We start from the raw sequence: 16,138 nt of genomic DNA, 5'->3' as shown, positions 1-16,138 counted from the left end.
TTCCTGCTGCCCAAATACCGACACAATTGCTCCTTCCACATTCCCACCTTGCCTTTCACATGCCTCCTGTGCGTTGGATTCCTCCCAGAATTTCCCGGTGGGGGTCCCTGCCTGGGTCTGTGGGGCTGACCTGTCCCCATGCCCAGGCAGAGGCTCTCCAAGATGCACATGGGTGCATGACCCAGGGCCTCCTGGTGTGCCCTGGATACTGGTGTGCTGCCACAACGGGAAGGGGATGACCAGAGGGGGCCACCAGGACTAGGAGCAGTGCCACCCATGCCAATGATGGCTTTGGCTACTCACCGACCTAGCTACAGGGTGCCTAGAGCTGAGGTGCCCTCGCCCAGCCCTCCAGTGGAATTCACTGTCTATCTGGGGAACACCAGGAGAGCTGAGGTTGTGGCTTTCACGACACCAGGTCTTGGGGAGCTCCTGGTCCATGTTATTACGGGTTGCTATACACAGTGGTCCCCTTACCCCATCTCCCTCCTCTCAGAGCATCACTGAGATACATCATGGCTTCTGGAGGCGACTAGAGACCTGTCCCATGGCTCTTCCAGAAGGATTGCGTCCTCCGCTCCTGCCTCTGCTCCAGAGGCTGGGAACACTACTCTGCTGAAAGCTTTGGGGCAGCAGCGCAGCAGCCCCTACGCCTCAGGCCACCCCACAGCTGCTAGGCATAGGGTGTGTTAAAGCAGCAAATGCTTCTTACAAAAGGAACCTGAGCGGCTAATCCTTGAGCTTTACCTTGTGCCTGAGCCTGTGAAAGGCAGGGGTCTAATCCTCCCTGACCCAGCCCCTCCGCTCAGACACTGGACTCGGGGGTAGTGCACAGAGGAGTCCCCTCCAGCCCACATCCTACACGTGCTTCCAGGTGAACTGCAGCCTCCCAGCCCTGGGGCTGGCCTCAGCACCCTCCGCTCTGCTTCAGCCCAGCGCTCCAGCCACCCTCCTTCCAAGGGTTAATCTTCCTCTCTAGAACTTCTCAAAGCTAATTAGAAAGAGCCTGGACAAGTGTGGTAGCAGACACGGCTGCACTTATCTCCCCACTTCCGGGGCTCTGCCCTTATCATTTAATTAAAGCTGCAGTCGTGCTTCCCTTCCTGGCAGCAGCTAATCAGGGAGGGCACTGGAGCTTGAGGCAGCTTTTGCCACTTTGCCAGGGAAGAAGCGGGAGAAGGGCAGGGAATATGCCCCAGGAAGGACAATAAAAGGGTGAAGACAATAAAGAAAGAGTCCCTTTGTGCTGGCAGCCTGGGGGAGCTGGGAGGGCAGTGAGGGACCAAGCCCCAGCCCCAGTGCTGGTTTGCCAGCCACGCTGCTGTGTGTGGTGGGACACAGGGTTCTCTGAGCTCTGGATGGACCTCTGTGATGTCAGCCTGCGAGCGAACCAAGCAAGCTGCCTCCATCACTGGCAGGATGGGAGGCACCACAGGCTGGCTCCATCTCCCAGCAGGAACCGGACTCTGGTGCCTCCACCCCACCCCAAAACAGCTCTCCCACCAAGATGCACCCTGACAGCAGAGCCCAACACGTGCCACATCTCCCGGTGACAGAGCAAGCCACACTCAATCCTCCCATAGGCAAGAAACAACTCATGTCACGTAGCACCCAGCACCCCAAAGAAAGAAAACTAGGGACCCCCAGAGTACTGGGGAAGGGGCATGGATGCACCCTGACAGCAGAGCCCAACACGTGCCACATCTCCCGGTGACAGAGCAAGCCACACTCAATCCTCCCATAGGCAAGAAACAACTCATGTCACGTAGCACCCAGCACCCCAAAGAAAGAAAACTAGGGACCCCCAGAGTACTGGGGAGGGGGCATGGCCAGGAGGGATGTCCATCATGCAACAGGAACTGCAGGAAGCTCCTGCACCAGGGCTCTGAGGATGCCCAGACCCTGAGAAATGCTGTTGTTTGAAGGCCACACAACGGCGCGCGGGTGCAGCTTCACAGGGATGTGTGCTGACATACATTCAGTGAGAGACTCAGCCGTTTTGGGGCAAACAACCCCCAACCGATGCTGACAGCTCCTGTGCCAAATTCCACACCTCTCTGCCAAAGCCTGTTCAAGCTAACGTGTCTTGAAAAGAAAGTCTTATAACCAGTTTGTTAGCAGGGCTGAGACAGCATGTCTTGCTCTCAAAAAACAGCTGGAACACCTCTGCTGAAACTTAAGAAAAAAAGAAAAAGAAAATCAACCCGAGGGAAACCCAGCATGGAAAATTTAAGCTTTAGTGCTGGAAATCTGCTGAAGTGATAAGCAATCGAAAATAAGTCTGTATAATACAAAATGTCAAGCAGCCTGAGGCTGCGCAGTCTATATAATGATCCTCATTGCAGGTTCCAAAAGCTGCTTTGACGGCACAGGCTGGGTGCGAGATGTATGTGTGTGCTCAGCGAGCTCCGAGCGAGAGGAACGGAGCCATTGTTTCAGCCTCATGTCAAGGCTACAGCCCTTCCGCTGCTCCTGAAAAGGATGGACCTCTCTCTCTGCCGCTCTGCTGCCAGTTCCTCAGTCCTCCTCATGTCCTAATCATGTGATTGAGAATCAATGCATGAAATTTTAATTTTTTTAAATTAATTTTCAGCAAGAACAGTTTTCTCACCTCACCTACAGGATGGGAGCATGTGGGTAGCCACACGTGCAGCCTGGGAGTGCATTGCAAGGTGCCCCAGTTCATGCGCCCGGGGACTTAGGACCACTGGTCTGGTTTTATGACCACTCTGTGTTTGCTCCTTGGTGGCTGCCTTTCATTGTGCGCTTGTATTAAAGCTCTTGTGTCAAGGAGAAAAGAACTGGCATACGGGTGTCTGCCTTTGAACCAAACCATTGTTAAGGTCCATCAACAATTTAATAATCTTTCACTAGCAGGACAATGAATGGGGAGAAATTATTCTTGCAGGGGGGCCAGTAGCCACACAGTGAAGCACTGTTCAAGGCCTTTGAAGTCACATAGGTGTTGAACTGACAAAAGAAATCACAGCTTTATGAAAAGGGCTTGCCTCAACACAAAGAAAACCAAGACCACTTGGAGAGAGGCAGAGCAGGGGGACGAGGAAGAGCCCTTGGAAGAGAGTCAAGCCAAACCCCAAGGAAACTGGGTGAGGAGATGACGGTATGGATTTGCGTGCATATGCTTTGTTGTCTTTCCACAGATATTTCCTGGGCTGCTTAAAAGTAAAGTGAGCACATTCTCTCGGCATTTCAACTTTTTTACAGTCTGTTCTGGCTGTAGAAACGTGCTGGTTGCCTGACCCATAATGCAGATGCTGAGGAGGAAAAAGCCAGATCCTTGCCAGAATTTGTGGTGGATATTTGAAGGACGGTGCTAAATCCAGGGCTCATGTTCTTGGGCTGCCCTGGGGAAGAAACATCTGCCTGCTGATGGAGGATGCACCCATAGACCCAGATATCACACCCAGCCACAGAGAATCAAACACACGTGAAATCCAACATACAGCAGTTCTGAGAGCATTACACCAGGGTTATGGTCATGAAAATTTGGAGGAATGATCCAACACCAAATGGGGTGTCTGACTGCTGATTGCTCGAAGATCAAGAGCAGTCCACACGGGAGAGCCTGAACCTCTGAACTACACAGTCCATTTCTCTGCAGCGAAGAGACGTGCCATGAACCCAGTTGAAAATGCACATTACTGATGCCTGAAACACCCACGGATGCAGAGGTTGAAAATCTGCAGTGGAGGCTTAAATGGGGAGAGATTTTGTGGCTGGCACATGGCAGAAGCAGCATATGGGCTGGTCAGATCCTCCTGTGGGGCAGCCAAAATACATGCCGGGAAACCGCCCCAGGTGGTTAACATTTCTGAATGGAACCACTTGCCATCTTGCTAGCGCGGTTCCCCACCGAGGCACTGAAAGGATCTGCAGCGCTGGTGACCATGGCCGGGGAGAAGTCAGCTCCTCATGTCAGTATAGGAGATATCAACGCCACTGCAGCTTGCTAAGGTGCAGCTCGGAGCAAACAGAAGGATATGAGTGTGCTGATGCAAATGGGGAGGTTTAGGAATGGGGCAGGCTGGTTATGGTCGGTTTGGGAAGACCCAGCAAAAAAAAAAAAAAAGCCAAAACAAAACATATCCTGATAAATACTGCTCGGCCCTATGTTTGTTAGGGGGAAGGCAGGAAGACACTCTTGGGGGAGAGAGGGAAAAGGAAGGATAATAGCTTCCGATAGGGAGTATCAACCTCCAGCTACCCCTGGGTGCTGCAGTTTACAGGCAGTTTACAGACTGCTGGAGGTTAGATGCAATAAAGTTTGCACCACTCAAGGGAGACCTGCCAGCGGCAGTCCTAAAGGCGCAGAATGAATAAAACAGGCTTTAAAGAACAAGCGAGGATTAAATCTGCTGCCTAAGATCCTGGCGGGACAACAGGGATACATCATTGCCTCGTATTAGAGGCAGATTGGCAAAGGGGCTTTGCCAGCTCTGTCACCCCCAAAGCGCAGCACAAGGGAACAGCAGGATGATCACGAGAAGATTTTGATTTCACGGTCCGACAGAGATGTATGAAAACTTCCAGAATCAGTCCAAGGGCATAATTTTGACAGATTATTTTTCAAAAGAGAGAAAACGCTAACAGCAGGTCTGCTTCTTCTGCATAGTCCACAGCAACGGAAAATGTGTGTAGCATCGAGCAAAGCAGCAGTGTCCCTGTTAGAAAGAGCAGCCCAGAACTGGATAGGTAGAGAGCTCAAAACGGTCTGTGGTTTGAGAAGTCTAGGATCAGCAATTGACCCTTTGAAGAGAGCCATTAATCATCATTAAGGAGGTTTATGTCCCAAGGGACCAAGAGGCAAAACAACCGAGTCCTGTGTTCCCGTGTCTTACAACGTGAGCTAGCTAAGAGAGAAAACAGGGCCTGGAGAATGAAAAATAAAATGTGTGCAGGCAGCAGGGTTTACCTGCAGCGGGAACTGCCTGACCGCAGGAAGGGTTCAGGATCTGGCTGCTGAGGGAAACTGATACGGTGAACAATAACAGCGAAGCAGCATTGTTTTCAGGAAAGGTGAGATATTTGCCTTCTCTCACTGATTTATCTGCTTCTCTGTGGGTGCCCCTTCCTGTGTGGCTAATAAGCAACAAGATGCTAGACAAGGAATACACAATTTCTTCTGCTTTTATTCGTTTTCTTTCTGGCTATAATAAGTCTTGCTTTTGTCAAGATCCCTGTTGTCTGGGTAATTTCATCTAGAGATCCTCAAGGAACAGAGATCTCCATAGCCCTCAAAATTTAATATCTTGGTTTTAGCTGGCGTATTTTCAAGCAATAATTTATACAGCTGAAGAAGAATAAGAAAAATTACTTGTGTCTAATTGGCATTATACTAATTACCAGCAAAATACATCAGGCAAATATCACATCTACTCACTCGCTGTCATTTTACATTCCCCACTCAATCTTCTCTTTCCTCAGCAGCTATAAAACAACACAACACGCTGTTCTGACACATCCCTGAACAAAGATCACATCCTAACCCATCTCCTCCTTTCTCTCGCTGCCTCCTTGTTTTTTTTTTTTTTCACTTCCAAGCAAGGTCGTTTTAAAACAGACACAGACATATAACTGATTGAGAACTGCTGGGCTGATGCATTTGTGCCCAGGTACTCCAGCATCCTGCTCTTCTCTGCTGGATCCTTTCCCCAGCCTCTCCTGGTGTTTCTTGTACAGGTGGGTTATGACCATCTGTGTAAAAACATTTTACTTTTTGTATCTCGGCAAGCATATGAACACAGACAGGCTAAAACAGAGGCACACATCCTCTCACACATGGCCCAACTGAGCTGATTTATTCCTGACTCGCAGCATTTTTGATGGTTTACTCTAAGTGATTTTAAAAATAAAATAAGTTAAACTTGATAACACCAGTCTTTGGCTGGAGTAAAGGCCCTGAGTAAATCTAAGCACGTCCAAGATCCACCAGGAGCACTGTTTTCATTGTCCAGCTCACTTTGATGTTAGCTGGCTTTTGCCGGGTCCAGAACAGCTCTCTGCCAGACAGGAGCCCCGGTGTGGTTTGGGGGTGAGTACTGTGGCGGAAACCTTCCCCAGCGATGGAATGGATGAAGCAACACTGACTGAAAAAGCTTAGCCTTGTAGGTGTGAGCTGTGCTGGGACAGTTGACCTCAAAGCCCATGAACAAGATCTGCCTCTTTGTATTTAGTGATATGGCAGTGGAAGGAAAGGAGCACCCATGTAGGACCCCGGGCATTGCCGTTCTTCATCACTGAGGTGTAGCCCTCCTTTCCCATGAGGAGCGAGGGTGAAGCCCATCACGGAGATTCTCTGAGACACCTTGTACCCCACGCAAAGGCACAGCCCTTCTCCATCCCGCCGCAGTCTCCAGTAACAACAAATATGGACAACTTGTCACTGCCTGCCTCTGAGACCTGTCACAATATGCCTGCCAGGGAAAATGGAGCCTACCAGCCACAAAGCTTCCCCCATTTCTGTCTGTTGAAATCTGGGCCCGCTCAGACCTGAGAGAGAGCTGAGGTGTTGGAAAGGGAGCCCAGGTCCAACCACATGCACAGAGAAGAAGCTGCTGACAACTACGCGGCTCCTCTACACTGCTGTTGTGTTGGCGCTGGCCCTGAGCAGACTGCTTGGTTGCATCAGCTCACATGAAATGAGCCCTGGTTCCTGCAGGGGAACCTCAGCTCTCTGAAAGGAAAGGCAAACGCAGGGGCTGATACGCTTAGATAACCTCTGAGTCAAAGCAGCCTATCCTTGGTATCTCTCGCCAGATGCCATGACTAATGTTAGATTTATGGAGTGTCCTCTCTGCAAGTAAAGCAAAGAGCTAGCGTTACAACCACTTAATGGAGGTGACTTCAAATCAGGATGGATGAGAGCTTGTGGGAAGGAGACAGGAAGAGAGATTCAGTAATAGTGAGAGCACAAAGGATAAAATCCTGGGGGAGAGCGAACATCTGAGACTGACATTTGACCTGTCTCAGTAGCAAAGCTCCCATTGATTTCACTGGGGACAGCAATGAATCCCTTATCCTCTATCTCCTGCCTACAAGAGGGATTTTCCACCTGAGGGATCTACACCGATCCTTCAAACTCAGCACACGCTATTTTTATGAGAAAGAAAATGCGCTGTGAAGTCCTCAAGAAGCTCAAATGGGAGACTTCATCAGTGACTCTAGCATTTAGCTTAAATCCCACACTCATGCAGGTCCCTTCACATGGGAAGAGGTACTGCCAAGCAGGAGGGTTTATAGAGACGTTCAGGAGCATTTGGAGGCAGATAAAGGGGAAACAGCCGAGTTAGATCACACAGGAGCTGGAAATGGCGTGTCAAATTACTTCAAAAGGAGCTTTCTAAGGAAGCAGGTCTTTGAAAACAACAAATAGTCTGGGACAGCTGAGGGATCTTGGTTGTCTATTGCTTTTATACTTCGTTTTTTCCAGTGTAGACATGTTCTAAACCTGAATGCCGACCTCCTCTGGCTGCTCACCGCCCTCCTGCCAAATCCCCGCTCTCTGTACGTTAAGCTCTTTGTGGAGCCACAAAGTAGTCAGGTTAGGGAAATTGCTCTGGCTGAAGAGCAAAATGGGGAAAAAAAAAAAACAAACCACCAAAAAAAAAGTGATCCAGCAAAACTTCAGCCTGATGAGCTCCCCAGTCCAGTTCACGATGCAGCCAGACAAACAGCTGCATTGGCACTACAAAGCACGTGGCACAGGGACAGGAGTGAGCCAACCAAGATGGTGAGGAGAGGAGCTGCCTGGTTTGGCACTCTTGCTAGCAAAACACACAGGGTGCTGGCTGTGGTTAACAGGTTCATCAAGAGAAATGCTCATAACTCAGCTGCTGGCTCTCCCCATGGATGTCACACAGACCATCTGCAACTGCTCCAAAGCACCTCACCAAAGGCAGGACACAGGGTCTCAAGCCCTGTTCAATACATATTTTAAAACATTACAGAAAACACAAAAGAAGAGTCTGAAGAGCTTCATCCAACTCCTCACTCTGAGGAATTGTCCTCACTGGAAAGAAACATGGTACAACCAAAGAAAGGACCCACCCTGTTCCTGTTGAGCATCTAATTCTGAAAGTTTCTTCCTGTAACACAGTTTAACGAACTTGAGCTAAACCCATGAATACTTTGAGGATGACATAAAGCACTCTTTGAAAAACAGACCGTATACCAAAGAAGGGGCGGTTAGATTTGGTGCAGATAAGAATAGCTGTGCATGACTATTTGCATGGGCATTTGCATGACCATAACCAGACAAAAAGAAAAATGTAAATCCTCTGCAGACTGAGTGGCAGCAACAAGTATCTCACCTTGCAGCCACCTTGTGAAGGTGAAGAGTTCCCTGTTTTAATGTCACTGGTCCTGCTGGAGTGCCTGTCCTGCCAGGTGAGAGCTACAACCCAGCCCCAGGCTGCCGAGACAGAACGGTGGAGAAAAATGTTCCTGCCCTGGACTGGAGGAGATGACATGCTTGGCCTCCCTGCTCTGGGAAACGGGGAAATCCTCCTTTCCCTGGGACAGTAGAATTTGTTGTCCCTGCATAAGCTCATTCATAGCTTTTAGATAAAAAAATACATATTCTCATCTTTTTGCAGTTGGTTCCTGTGAGGAAAGTCTCAGAAGTCTGCTACAGAGCTGACCAAGCTTAGTGAGCAGGAAGAGTGGTTCGAAAAAGCAAGGTGAGTTTTGGGCCAGCTTCCAGCCTGTTCTCTGAACCTGTGGTCTCTGCAGTATTGCCCAGTAAATCAGCAAATGTGGAGCAGGGTCACTGCCCCGAGATGGGCACTCATGATAGCACAGGGAGAGGGTCGTGGTGGGTGAGGCTTCCAAGTGGAAGAAAGGATAAAGATGAAGTAAGATGACAGGACTTTATCCATCTGGTACGTTCAGAGCAGAAAGAATGTGAAGGACATACAAGAAGGCAGATGACATTCACTAATTTCCATTGGCTTGCCACAGACAGCAAGAGGGAATGGAAAATGTCACAGCCCAGCCCAGGATCACAAGGAGGAGCAGAAAACTCAGAAAATCCAATCTTGAATGCAGAAGGCACATATACAGCCATGGGGACCTATATATTCTACAAGAGAAGGCACCTTCCGACTGGAATGTGAAGATTTTTGTCTCTTGGGCATTGATTCAGAAGGACTGTCCTGCCTAGATTTTTCATAATCACATAATGCCAGCACAGTTCAGGGACAGAAAGGGTCAAAAAAGTGATCAGAATCCAACAGGGAAATCAGGTTCCTTCAAATAACTCCTCTAGAGATGTCCAGGATCTGCCAAGGATCTTTGGAGAACTTGAGGACAATCTTACATGCACATTACCTCATAATCCTGTGAGAGAAGAAAGACACTGTCGAATAAATTATTAAAGCTATTTTGGACAATGTCTGAAGCAAGTGGCATCCTTCTTAGAAGGTCTTTAGAGGATTACAGGCACTCTCTGTAGCTAGTAGCAATGCACCTGGTACTCAGTCTGGGGAAGAAAAAACAGCCGTACCCCATTTACCCTCAGGATCCTCAGGACAATTATGGAGGGTGACCTGGCTGACGTGGCATGATACAACTGCTCTGACCTGACCAGCTCTTTCGTAAGGAGAGTTAACCTAGATATGGGTGTTGGAAAATACGGAAAAGATGAAATAGGGTGAGAACAAGTTTGAAATTACAGCTCGGACAGAAATGGCATGTTGAAACCAAGATGGTGTAATCCATGACCGTTTGCAATCTGTTGGCTGTTGTCTCCTGTGATAAAAATCTTTTCCCACACCTCTCTTCAGTAGTGATTAGGAAAATCAGAAGCTGTCTTTGGGGATGAACCAACAGTAAGTGAAGAAAGCAGAGACACTCACTGTTTCTTATGAAGAAATGCAGATGCCTGAAGAGCTGAAGATCACCGAGAAACCCAGACCTGCTCTGTCAAAGTAGACGTGATGCAGAAGATGGCACAGAGTGTAGGCATACCCTAAACACGGGCAGGACACGGGAACTACTAGTGATGACGATACCCTGATGATCCAACCCTGATGTCAAGAGTCAGGGGGTGTTAAAAAGGCAAGGGCTGCAGGTCAGTGTGTGTGCCAGGTAGCCTGTCTGGGCTCACCACCATTCGACCGGGAACGGCCCAGAGCTACCTCGAATCCCACGTCCCAGACAGGAGCCCAGGCTAAAGCATTCCTCAGTGCTCTGCAACAAAGAATGCTGCAGGGTACATGGGGAAAAAAATATCCCCAGATGGAATATGTGGCTGGAACACTTTCTGCAAGACAAAACGGACATTTCAAGATAATGCAAAAAGAGAGTAGTAGTTTTTAAGATCTAGAGACATCGCTCTGCCAGGGGACGAGTTAGAAAGTAATTTTTTTTGTCCCATCTGCTGGCTGGAAGGAATTGAACAATAGCAGCGAGACGCTTAAAAAGAAGCTCGTGACCTGACTGACACGAATCAAGAGACAAGAGGTAGTGGCTGCCCAGAGCTGCAAATCCACCCCATCACCACGAGCAGGGAGAAGGGGCCGTTGGCTTGGGGGTCCTCTTCTGAGCCACCCACCTTCTTGAGGTGCCATGATACTGCGGGGTGCACGCACAGCACAGCACTAGCCAGAAGCAGCTCTGTTTGCGCGCAACGGACACACACACCCACCTCTGTCGTGAGACTCTGAAGACAAACCCTAGCAGTCACATTACCCCTCTGCCTGGTGCTGCTACGGATGCCACCAAGTGCTGCTGGAGAGCTGTGGGCCATCACCTGGACACGTCAACACTGCTAAAATGTTGTTTGCAAATTGGCTATCGTGCAGAGAAAAAATGATGCGAAGGAATAGAAGACTTGAACTATAATCAGAGGCATAGCAAAAGGGAGCGGGAGGGAAAAAACTCTCCCCGGGCTGACTTTGTAAGGATTGCCAAAAAGCAGCACGTACATCCAAGATGTGCCAGATGTTGCTCCTGCCCAGGAATGGGGCTGCAGGTCTGTGTGGTGTCAGGAGCAGATGGCAATGGCTGGGAGGAGCGCGAGGAAGGGTGGGAGGAAAGGAAGAGGGACCCAGCTGCCAAAATGTCTTGGTTGGCTCTGCTCACACTGAGAGACTTGACTCAGTTTTTGAGTGTATCTGAGAGAACTTTAAACGCTGACTTGCTTGTGTGTGATCTACATGTATGCATGTAGGTGAGGTGTCTTCTAGTATCCTAGGATTCGTTAGAAAGAAACAGGAGATAGAGAGGCTCAAGCAGAATTTAAGAGTAGGCTTGTGAGATGGGGGGGCAGAGAGGATCTACCACTGGAAGGGCTCACCAGGAGTCTTGCTCGCTTGTCGCCATTTGTGATCTGCTATCAAAATGAGATCCTTCCAAAGTAGGTCTCCCGCTCAGCCCCAGTGAGACGCAGAAATCACAGAGGGAAATTTAATGGCCCGTCTAATGCAGGGGTTAGACAAGCTGCTCCTCCTGGCTTCACAGTGCATCAATCTACCAATCTTTCTTGAAACAAAGCAAAGTCTAGGCTGAAAGTGTTTTATTAAGCCCAGCAGTCAACCCCCAGAAATGGTATCTCAATTCATTTGCTCAAGCTGTGCTGAGGAGTACAGAGGAGGTAAGAGACCATGAGAAAAAGGCTGGTTTTGTCAGAAAAGCCTATGGCTATGAACCAGGCGAGAGAGTTCTACATCTAGCTCTGCCACAAAGTCCCAAAGCCACACTGCTCGCGCCTTGTACGTCAGCAGCTGCCCGGAGGCAGACAATGCAGCCTCGGTTTCACCGTCCAAGAGCAGCTGGAGACCTGCCTGATGGCTCAGGAGCACTGGGATGCTACAGCAGCTCTTGCCTTCCGGAAAGAGCAGACCAAGGAGCTGCCAGCTCATCCAGGGGGTCACCCAAAGCTAGCAGACACCTCAGAAATGCAGATTCTAATTTTCTATTTTGTTCCCCAACTATGGCGGAATTTCGTTCCTGGAAGGGGAGCTCTGAGGATAAACTCATTTATATTGGTGAACTACAGATACTGCCGCAGGGCAAAGTGCCACAGGAAAGCTCAGGAGATGATTGTGAACTACCCGCTCAGTGCGGAGTTGTGATGGCAGGTGCTGAAAATGGCGTGGGGTCCCCACTTTAAATAACGGGGATAAAACCGGTGAAACGTTGGCCCCTGTTCTGTGGGCTGAGGAACACAACTCAGAAATACTTCATCCTGTATATCATCATCTCGGCTGCCTTTGTACCATGCAGGAACAGAGTGAAACAGCCTTGATGTAGCCTTTCCTAAATTGGATGGATGTGGTCCCAACTTACTAAACTCTCCCCATCGTCAATGGAGAAAGACTGGCATCTCATAATCCAAGCTCTGCGTGTACTATGTCAGGGCAGATCCTCTACAGAGCAGAATCGCTCCCCGGCTCCTTCCAACTACAGCAAATCTGTGATACAGGGGGAGCAGATGTCTGTAGCGAAAGCAACGGGTGGCCAAGTGGGAGACTAAGCGCATCTCCCAGCTCGGCATAACCCACAGAAGCGGATAACAGCACGGCAAAATGTTGGGGAGGAAACAGTGGGCAGCTAGGTAAAATACCAGGGATGACAAATGCCTGGGATGGCTGAGGAGCTGGCACATCGGAGCCGAGACACTGGAGAAGTCTTCATCAGAAACATCATAATTCCTCCCGAAAAGGACCTGGCTCAGCCCCTGCAATACAGCACTTCACTGCAGTCTGCACAGTCAAAAGTGTCCAAAAAAGGAGGACACCGATATGTGTGTTAATCAAGTGAAGAACCATCTACAAAGAAAAGGCATGGATCTGTCTTCCAGTTGAAGAGCTATAAATAGCCTTGCATACTTGCTTATCAGATTGGTTCGGCTGCAGGGATAATCTCCTGGAGAAAGCAATGGAAGCCCTGTTATGTTGGATATTTATAACTAGATGAAAGCCTAGAAAATGCACAGTCGTGTCACTCTCGCGCTCGTGCCGCGAGATAGGGTGTGTGGGATCCAATTCATTTCTTCAGTTTAATAGAAGGTCAAGAATGGCTTAATCTTCCCAGCTTCACAAAAACCAAAAGCTGATCTCTTTGAGGGGCTGGTGCTGCTTGGGCAGCTACAGAAGCCAAGACAAGGGCGTGGTGAGACAGTCCCCAAAAAGGTCATGATGGTCCCACGTCACTGGAGGAGGAAGTTCACTTTGCAGGAAGCGAGACACAACCATTTTCTGGACAAACAAGGAAGGGAGGTCTTGTTTGACCACACAGAGAGGTCTCATGTGCCACATCCCAGGCAGATGGACCGTGGGAAAGGCAACTCCGATGAACTGATCTAACACAACCAGTACCTCCTAATCTCCAAATCACCTGGCCTAGTGCCAGGGTCTGCTTAAAGGAACATGACCCTGACCCCAGCCCCTCAAGTTCATTGAACTGCCTTCGCCAGATTATCTGCAGAGCACCAGGACCAACTAGGGTTAATGCCGGTGGATTCCCCGGAGCCCTGGCCTGCCATGGCCTCTGCGATGAACCCGGTTTATACAGGTCCTGACCTGTACATACACCCGGCTGCTGGAGGCACTGCAGCCTGACTTCGCAACCACTGCCACGTGAAGGGAGCTGAGCCAGGGGAGAATTGGTGAGCGGAAGAGGGTTGCGGTTATCCCCAGGAGCCTCTGCGCATGTCTGTATCACACATGGATTTGCCCGTGGATGGGTGTGTGGCGAGTTCTCTCCTCCTGGGTTGTGGACACAGACAGGGTCTCTTGCGCAAAGGGAGGGAGCTGCCTGATCTATAGGGCACACTGAGGTTTGTGATGCTGTGGGCAGGGACCTGTGCCCAGGTGCTCTGTCCCTGTGAGAGCCACCACTCTGGGCAGTGTCTCCCAGCACTCCTCAGCTCTGCTCATCCCTGTCAGGCAGACAACAAACCTCCCAAGGACTACAGACAGCCCGCTCTGCCCTCCATCTCCTGCTGCAGACCCTCCAGGTCCTCTTCTCTCTCTTTCACCTTTCTGCTTTTAGCCTTGCTCCTCCCTCATCATCTCTGGGTTGCCTGTCACCTTGGGCTCAAACTTCCCTCTTCCAGGCCCATCATCACCATTGCCCCACTATATCCCTCAGCACAGCCATGTGGCATCTCCTTACCCACATGCCCTTCAAGCATCTCTTGCACAGGCACAGGCAGGTGCTCAAGGGCACTTGGGAAGTCCAGTACGGTCATCCTGCACCAGGACTCCAGGAACCTCTTCCTACTGCTCTTCCCAGCTGACAGGCTGGTGCTTACAGGAAAAAAAGTGATCTGCATGACACTCTTAGACAGGAGGGTACTTATATTGCAAGAGCAACAAACGGATTTGGGAACCCTGCCAGGAACAGGCACCACCATGCCTTGCTTCAATGCACAGAGAACTCCAGTGTTACTCCAGGAACTAACCTGGGAAGAAGGAAGAGATGTTCCACTAGACCTTCAAGACCACAAATAACCCTGGGCCCCACTCATTCTTTAATAGGGGGACCCAGCAGATTGGCAGCTCCCCAGGCCAGCTGAACACAGTCTTGGCCATTTTCACACCACATACAGACCTGTCCCAAAGTCAAGGATGCTCCCACAAGTAGGAGACTTCAGGAGAACCCTTTGCACCTCCTCTTTTTCCCTCCCAGATGTTTCTTTGAACTTGCAGCTCCACTGCAACCTCCCCTCAGCAAGAGAGCACAGAAGGCAGCAGATACAGGAAGGTAGATGTTATGTGCACAGCCAGAGCCAAGTCTGAGGAAGCAACTGAAGCTGGCCAGAGAAGAGAGCTTGGGGAGTGGGCTTGTTGAGGGCAGTCAGGCAGGCAGCACAGAGGCAGCACAAGGAGCAGAACGGGGTTGAAGCTGCACCAGAGCAGGGGAAAGCCAGCTCTCCTGCAGTGAGATTGCAGACACCTCCAGTGGAGTTCTCAGGTAAAGGTGGACCCCAGCAAGAGGTGACCTGAAGGGCCCAATGAAGGCAGGACACATCATTCTCGGGTTTGCCACCACCACGCTCGCTGATTCTCCATTCCATGTATCTCCTCACCCCAGTCTGTGCCGCTAAACCTGCTCTCCCTGCTCTGCTCCCTGAGAAACTACCACAGCTGACACCCACCACAGCACGGAGAGCTGCATCACGCCCTGACCACCCCTACACCCTTGCCCTGCCATGGGGGAAGGCACCCACGAGACTACCTGACGGTGGCACGCAAGCTCACCATCATCTGGGCTACAACCCCCTCTGCATGCTGCCTGTGCTGCCATCCCGGACCACCCTGTTGGGCTCCTGCCTACATCATGCCAAACCCACCTGTCTCCTGCTAAACCCATCTGCCCTCTCGACTCTTCCCACCCCCACATCTCCTCACCTTCCCCAGATCTCCTTTCCTCTCCCTTCCCCATGTATCCCCTCCCTTCATATCCTTGCTACTGTCTTGCTTTGAGTCTCACTGCTTCTCCATCCTCCCAACCCCAACAGGCCTGAGCGTGACAAGCCTGTCCCAACTGAGCTCCTCGCCCCATCTCACCCACACCAGAGAAGGTGCGGCATTGGGGATGGAGAGCCTTGGGCGCAGGGTCCCTAGGGAGAGCGCAGGCATGCATGCCGTAAGCACATACCGTTCTCAGGGTGCTCCATTTCCCCGATGCTGCCATCGGGCGTGGTGCGTTCATAGTGGTCCTCAGGCAGGGCTAGTGGCCCAATGCGGGGCCCCGACGATGATTTGCTGCTTGGGGTCTCTGATTCCTCCAGCCCGCTGTCGTAGTAGCTGTGCTGGGAGGGATCTTGCAGGTCCTGAGCCTGGCTGGCTGCAGAGAACGTCACTCGGCGATGAGGTAACTGGGAGAGAAGAGAAAAGCTGTTGCATCACCCACCCAGAAGATGAAGGCAAAAGAAATGTGTGTAGGGGTGTCATCAAGCCTGACCCCTAAACAGAGGCAGGGTGCTCCTGCCCAATGCTCCCAACACCAGCAGGGTCCACCATCAGCCAACCATCAGCCAGCCCAGCAGACACGGCACCCGGCTCCACCCTAGCCAAGAGCACCCCACCAGGCACCACCCCATGCAGGGAGCACACCTTGCATGGTTCCTGCGCTCCCCTGAACCAGCAGCTCCTGCCATGGCTTGTGC

At 50.6% G+C, this 16,138-nt stretch overlaps 1 protein-coding gene across 1 annotated transcript in view; it reads right to left on the bottom strand.

The window, feature by feature from the left end:
- The window catches only part of PCDH1 (protocadherin 1), a gene marked incomplete at its 5' end in the record, with an annotated part of 47,634 nt that overhangs the window by 9,513 nt on the left and 21,983 nt on the right, over positions 1-16,138 (bottom strand). The window contains one exon of the mRNA XM_010142055.1: positions 15,628-15,847. Coding sequence (XP_010140357.1) covers positions 15,628-15,847 — 220 coding nt within the window. The remainder of the gene's footprint in view (positions 1-15,627; positions 15,848-16,138) is intronic.

This window comes from Buceros rhinoceros, unplaced genomic scaffold (assembly GCF_000710305.1).
Source record: "Buceros rhinoceros silvestris isolate BGI_N320 unplaced genomic scaffold, ASM71030v1 scaffold22968, whole genome shotgun sequence".
In the NCBI taxonomy this organism is placed as follows: domain Eukaryota; kingdom Metazoa; phylum Chordata; class Aves; order Bucerotiformes; family Bucerotidae; genus Buceros; species Buceros rhinoceros.
Note: the sequence above shows the minus strand (reverse complement) of the source record. Positions and strands in the feature narration are given on the sequence as shown.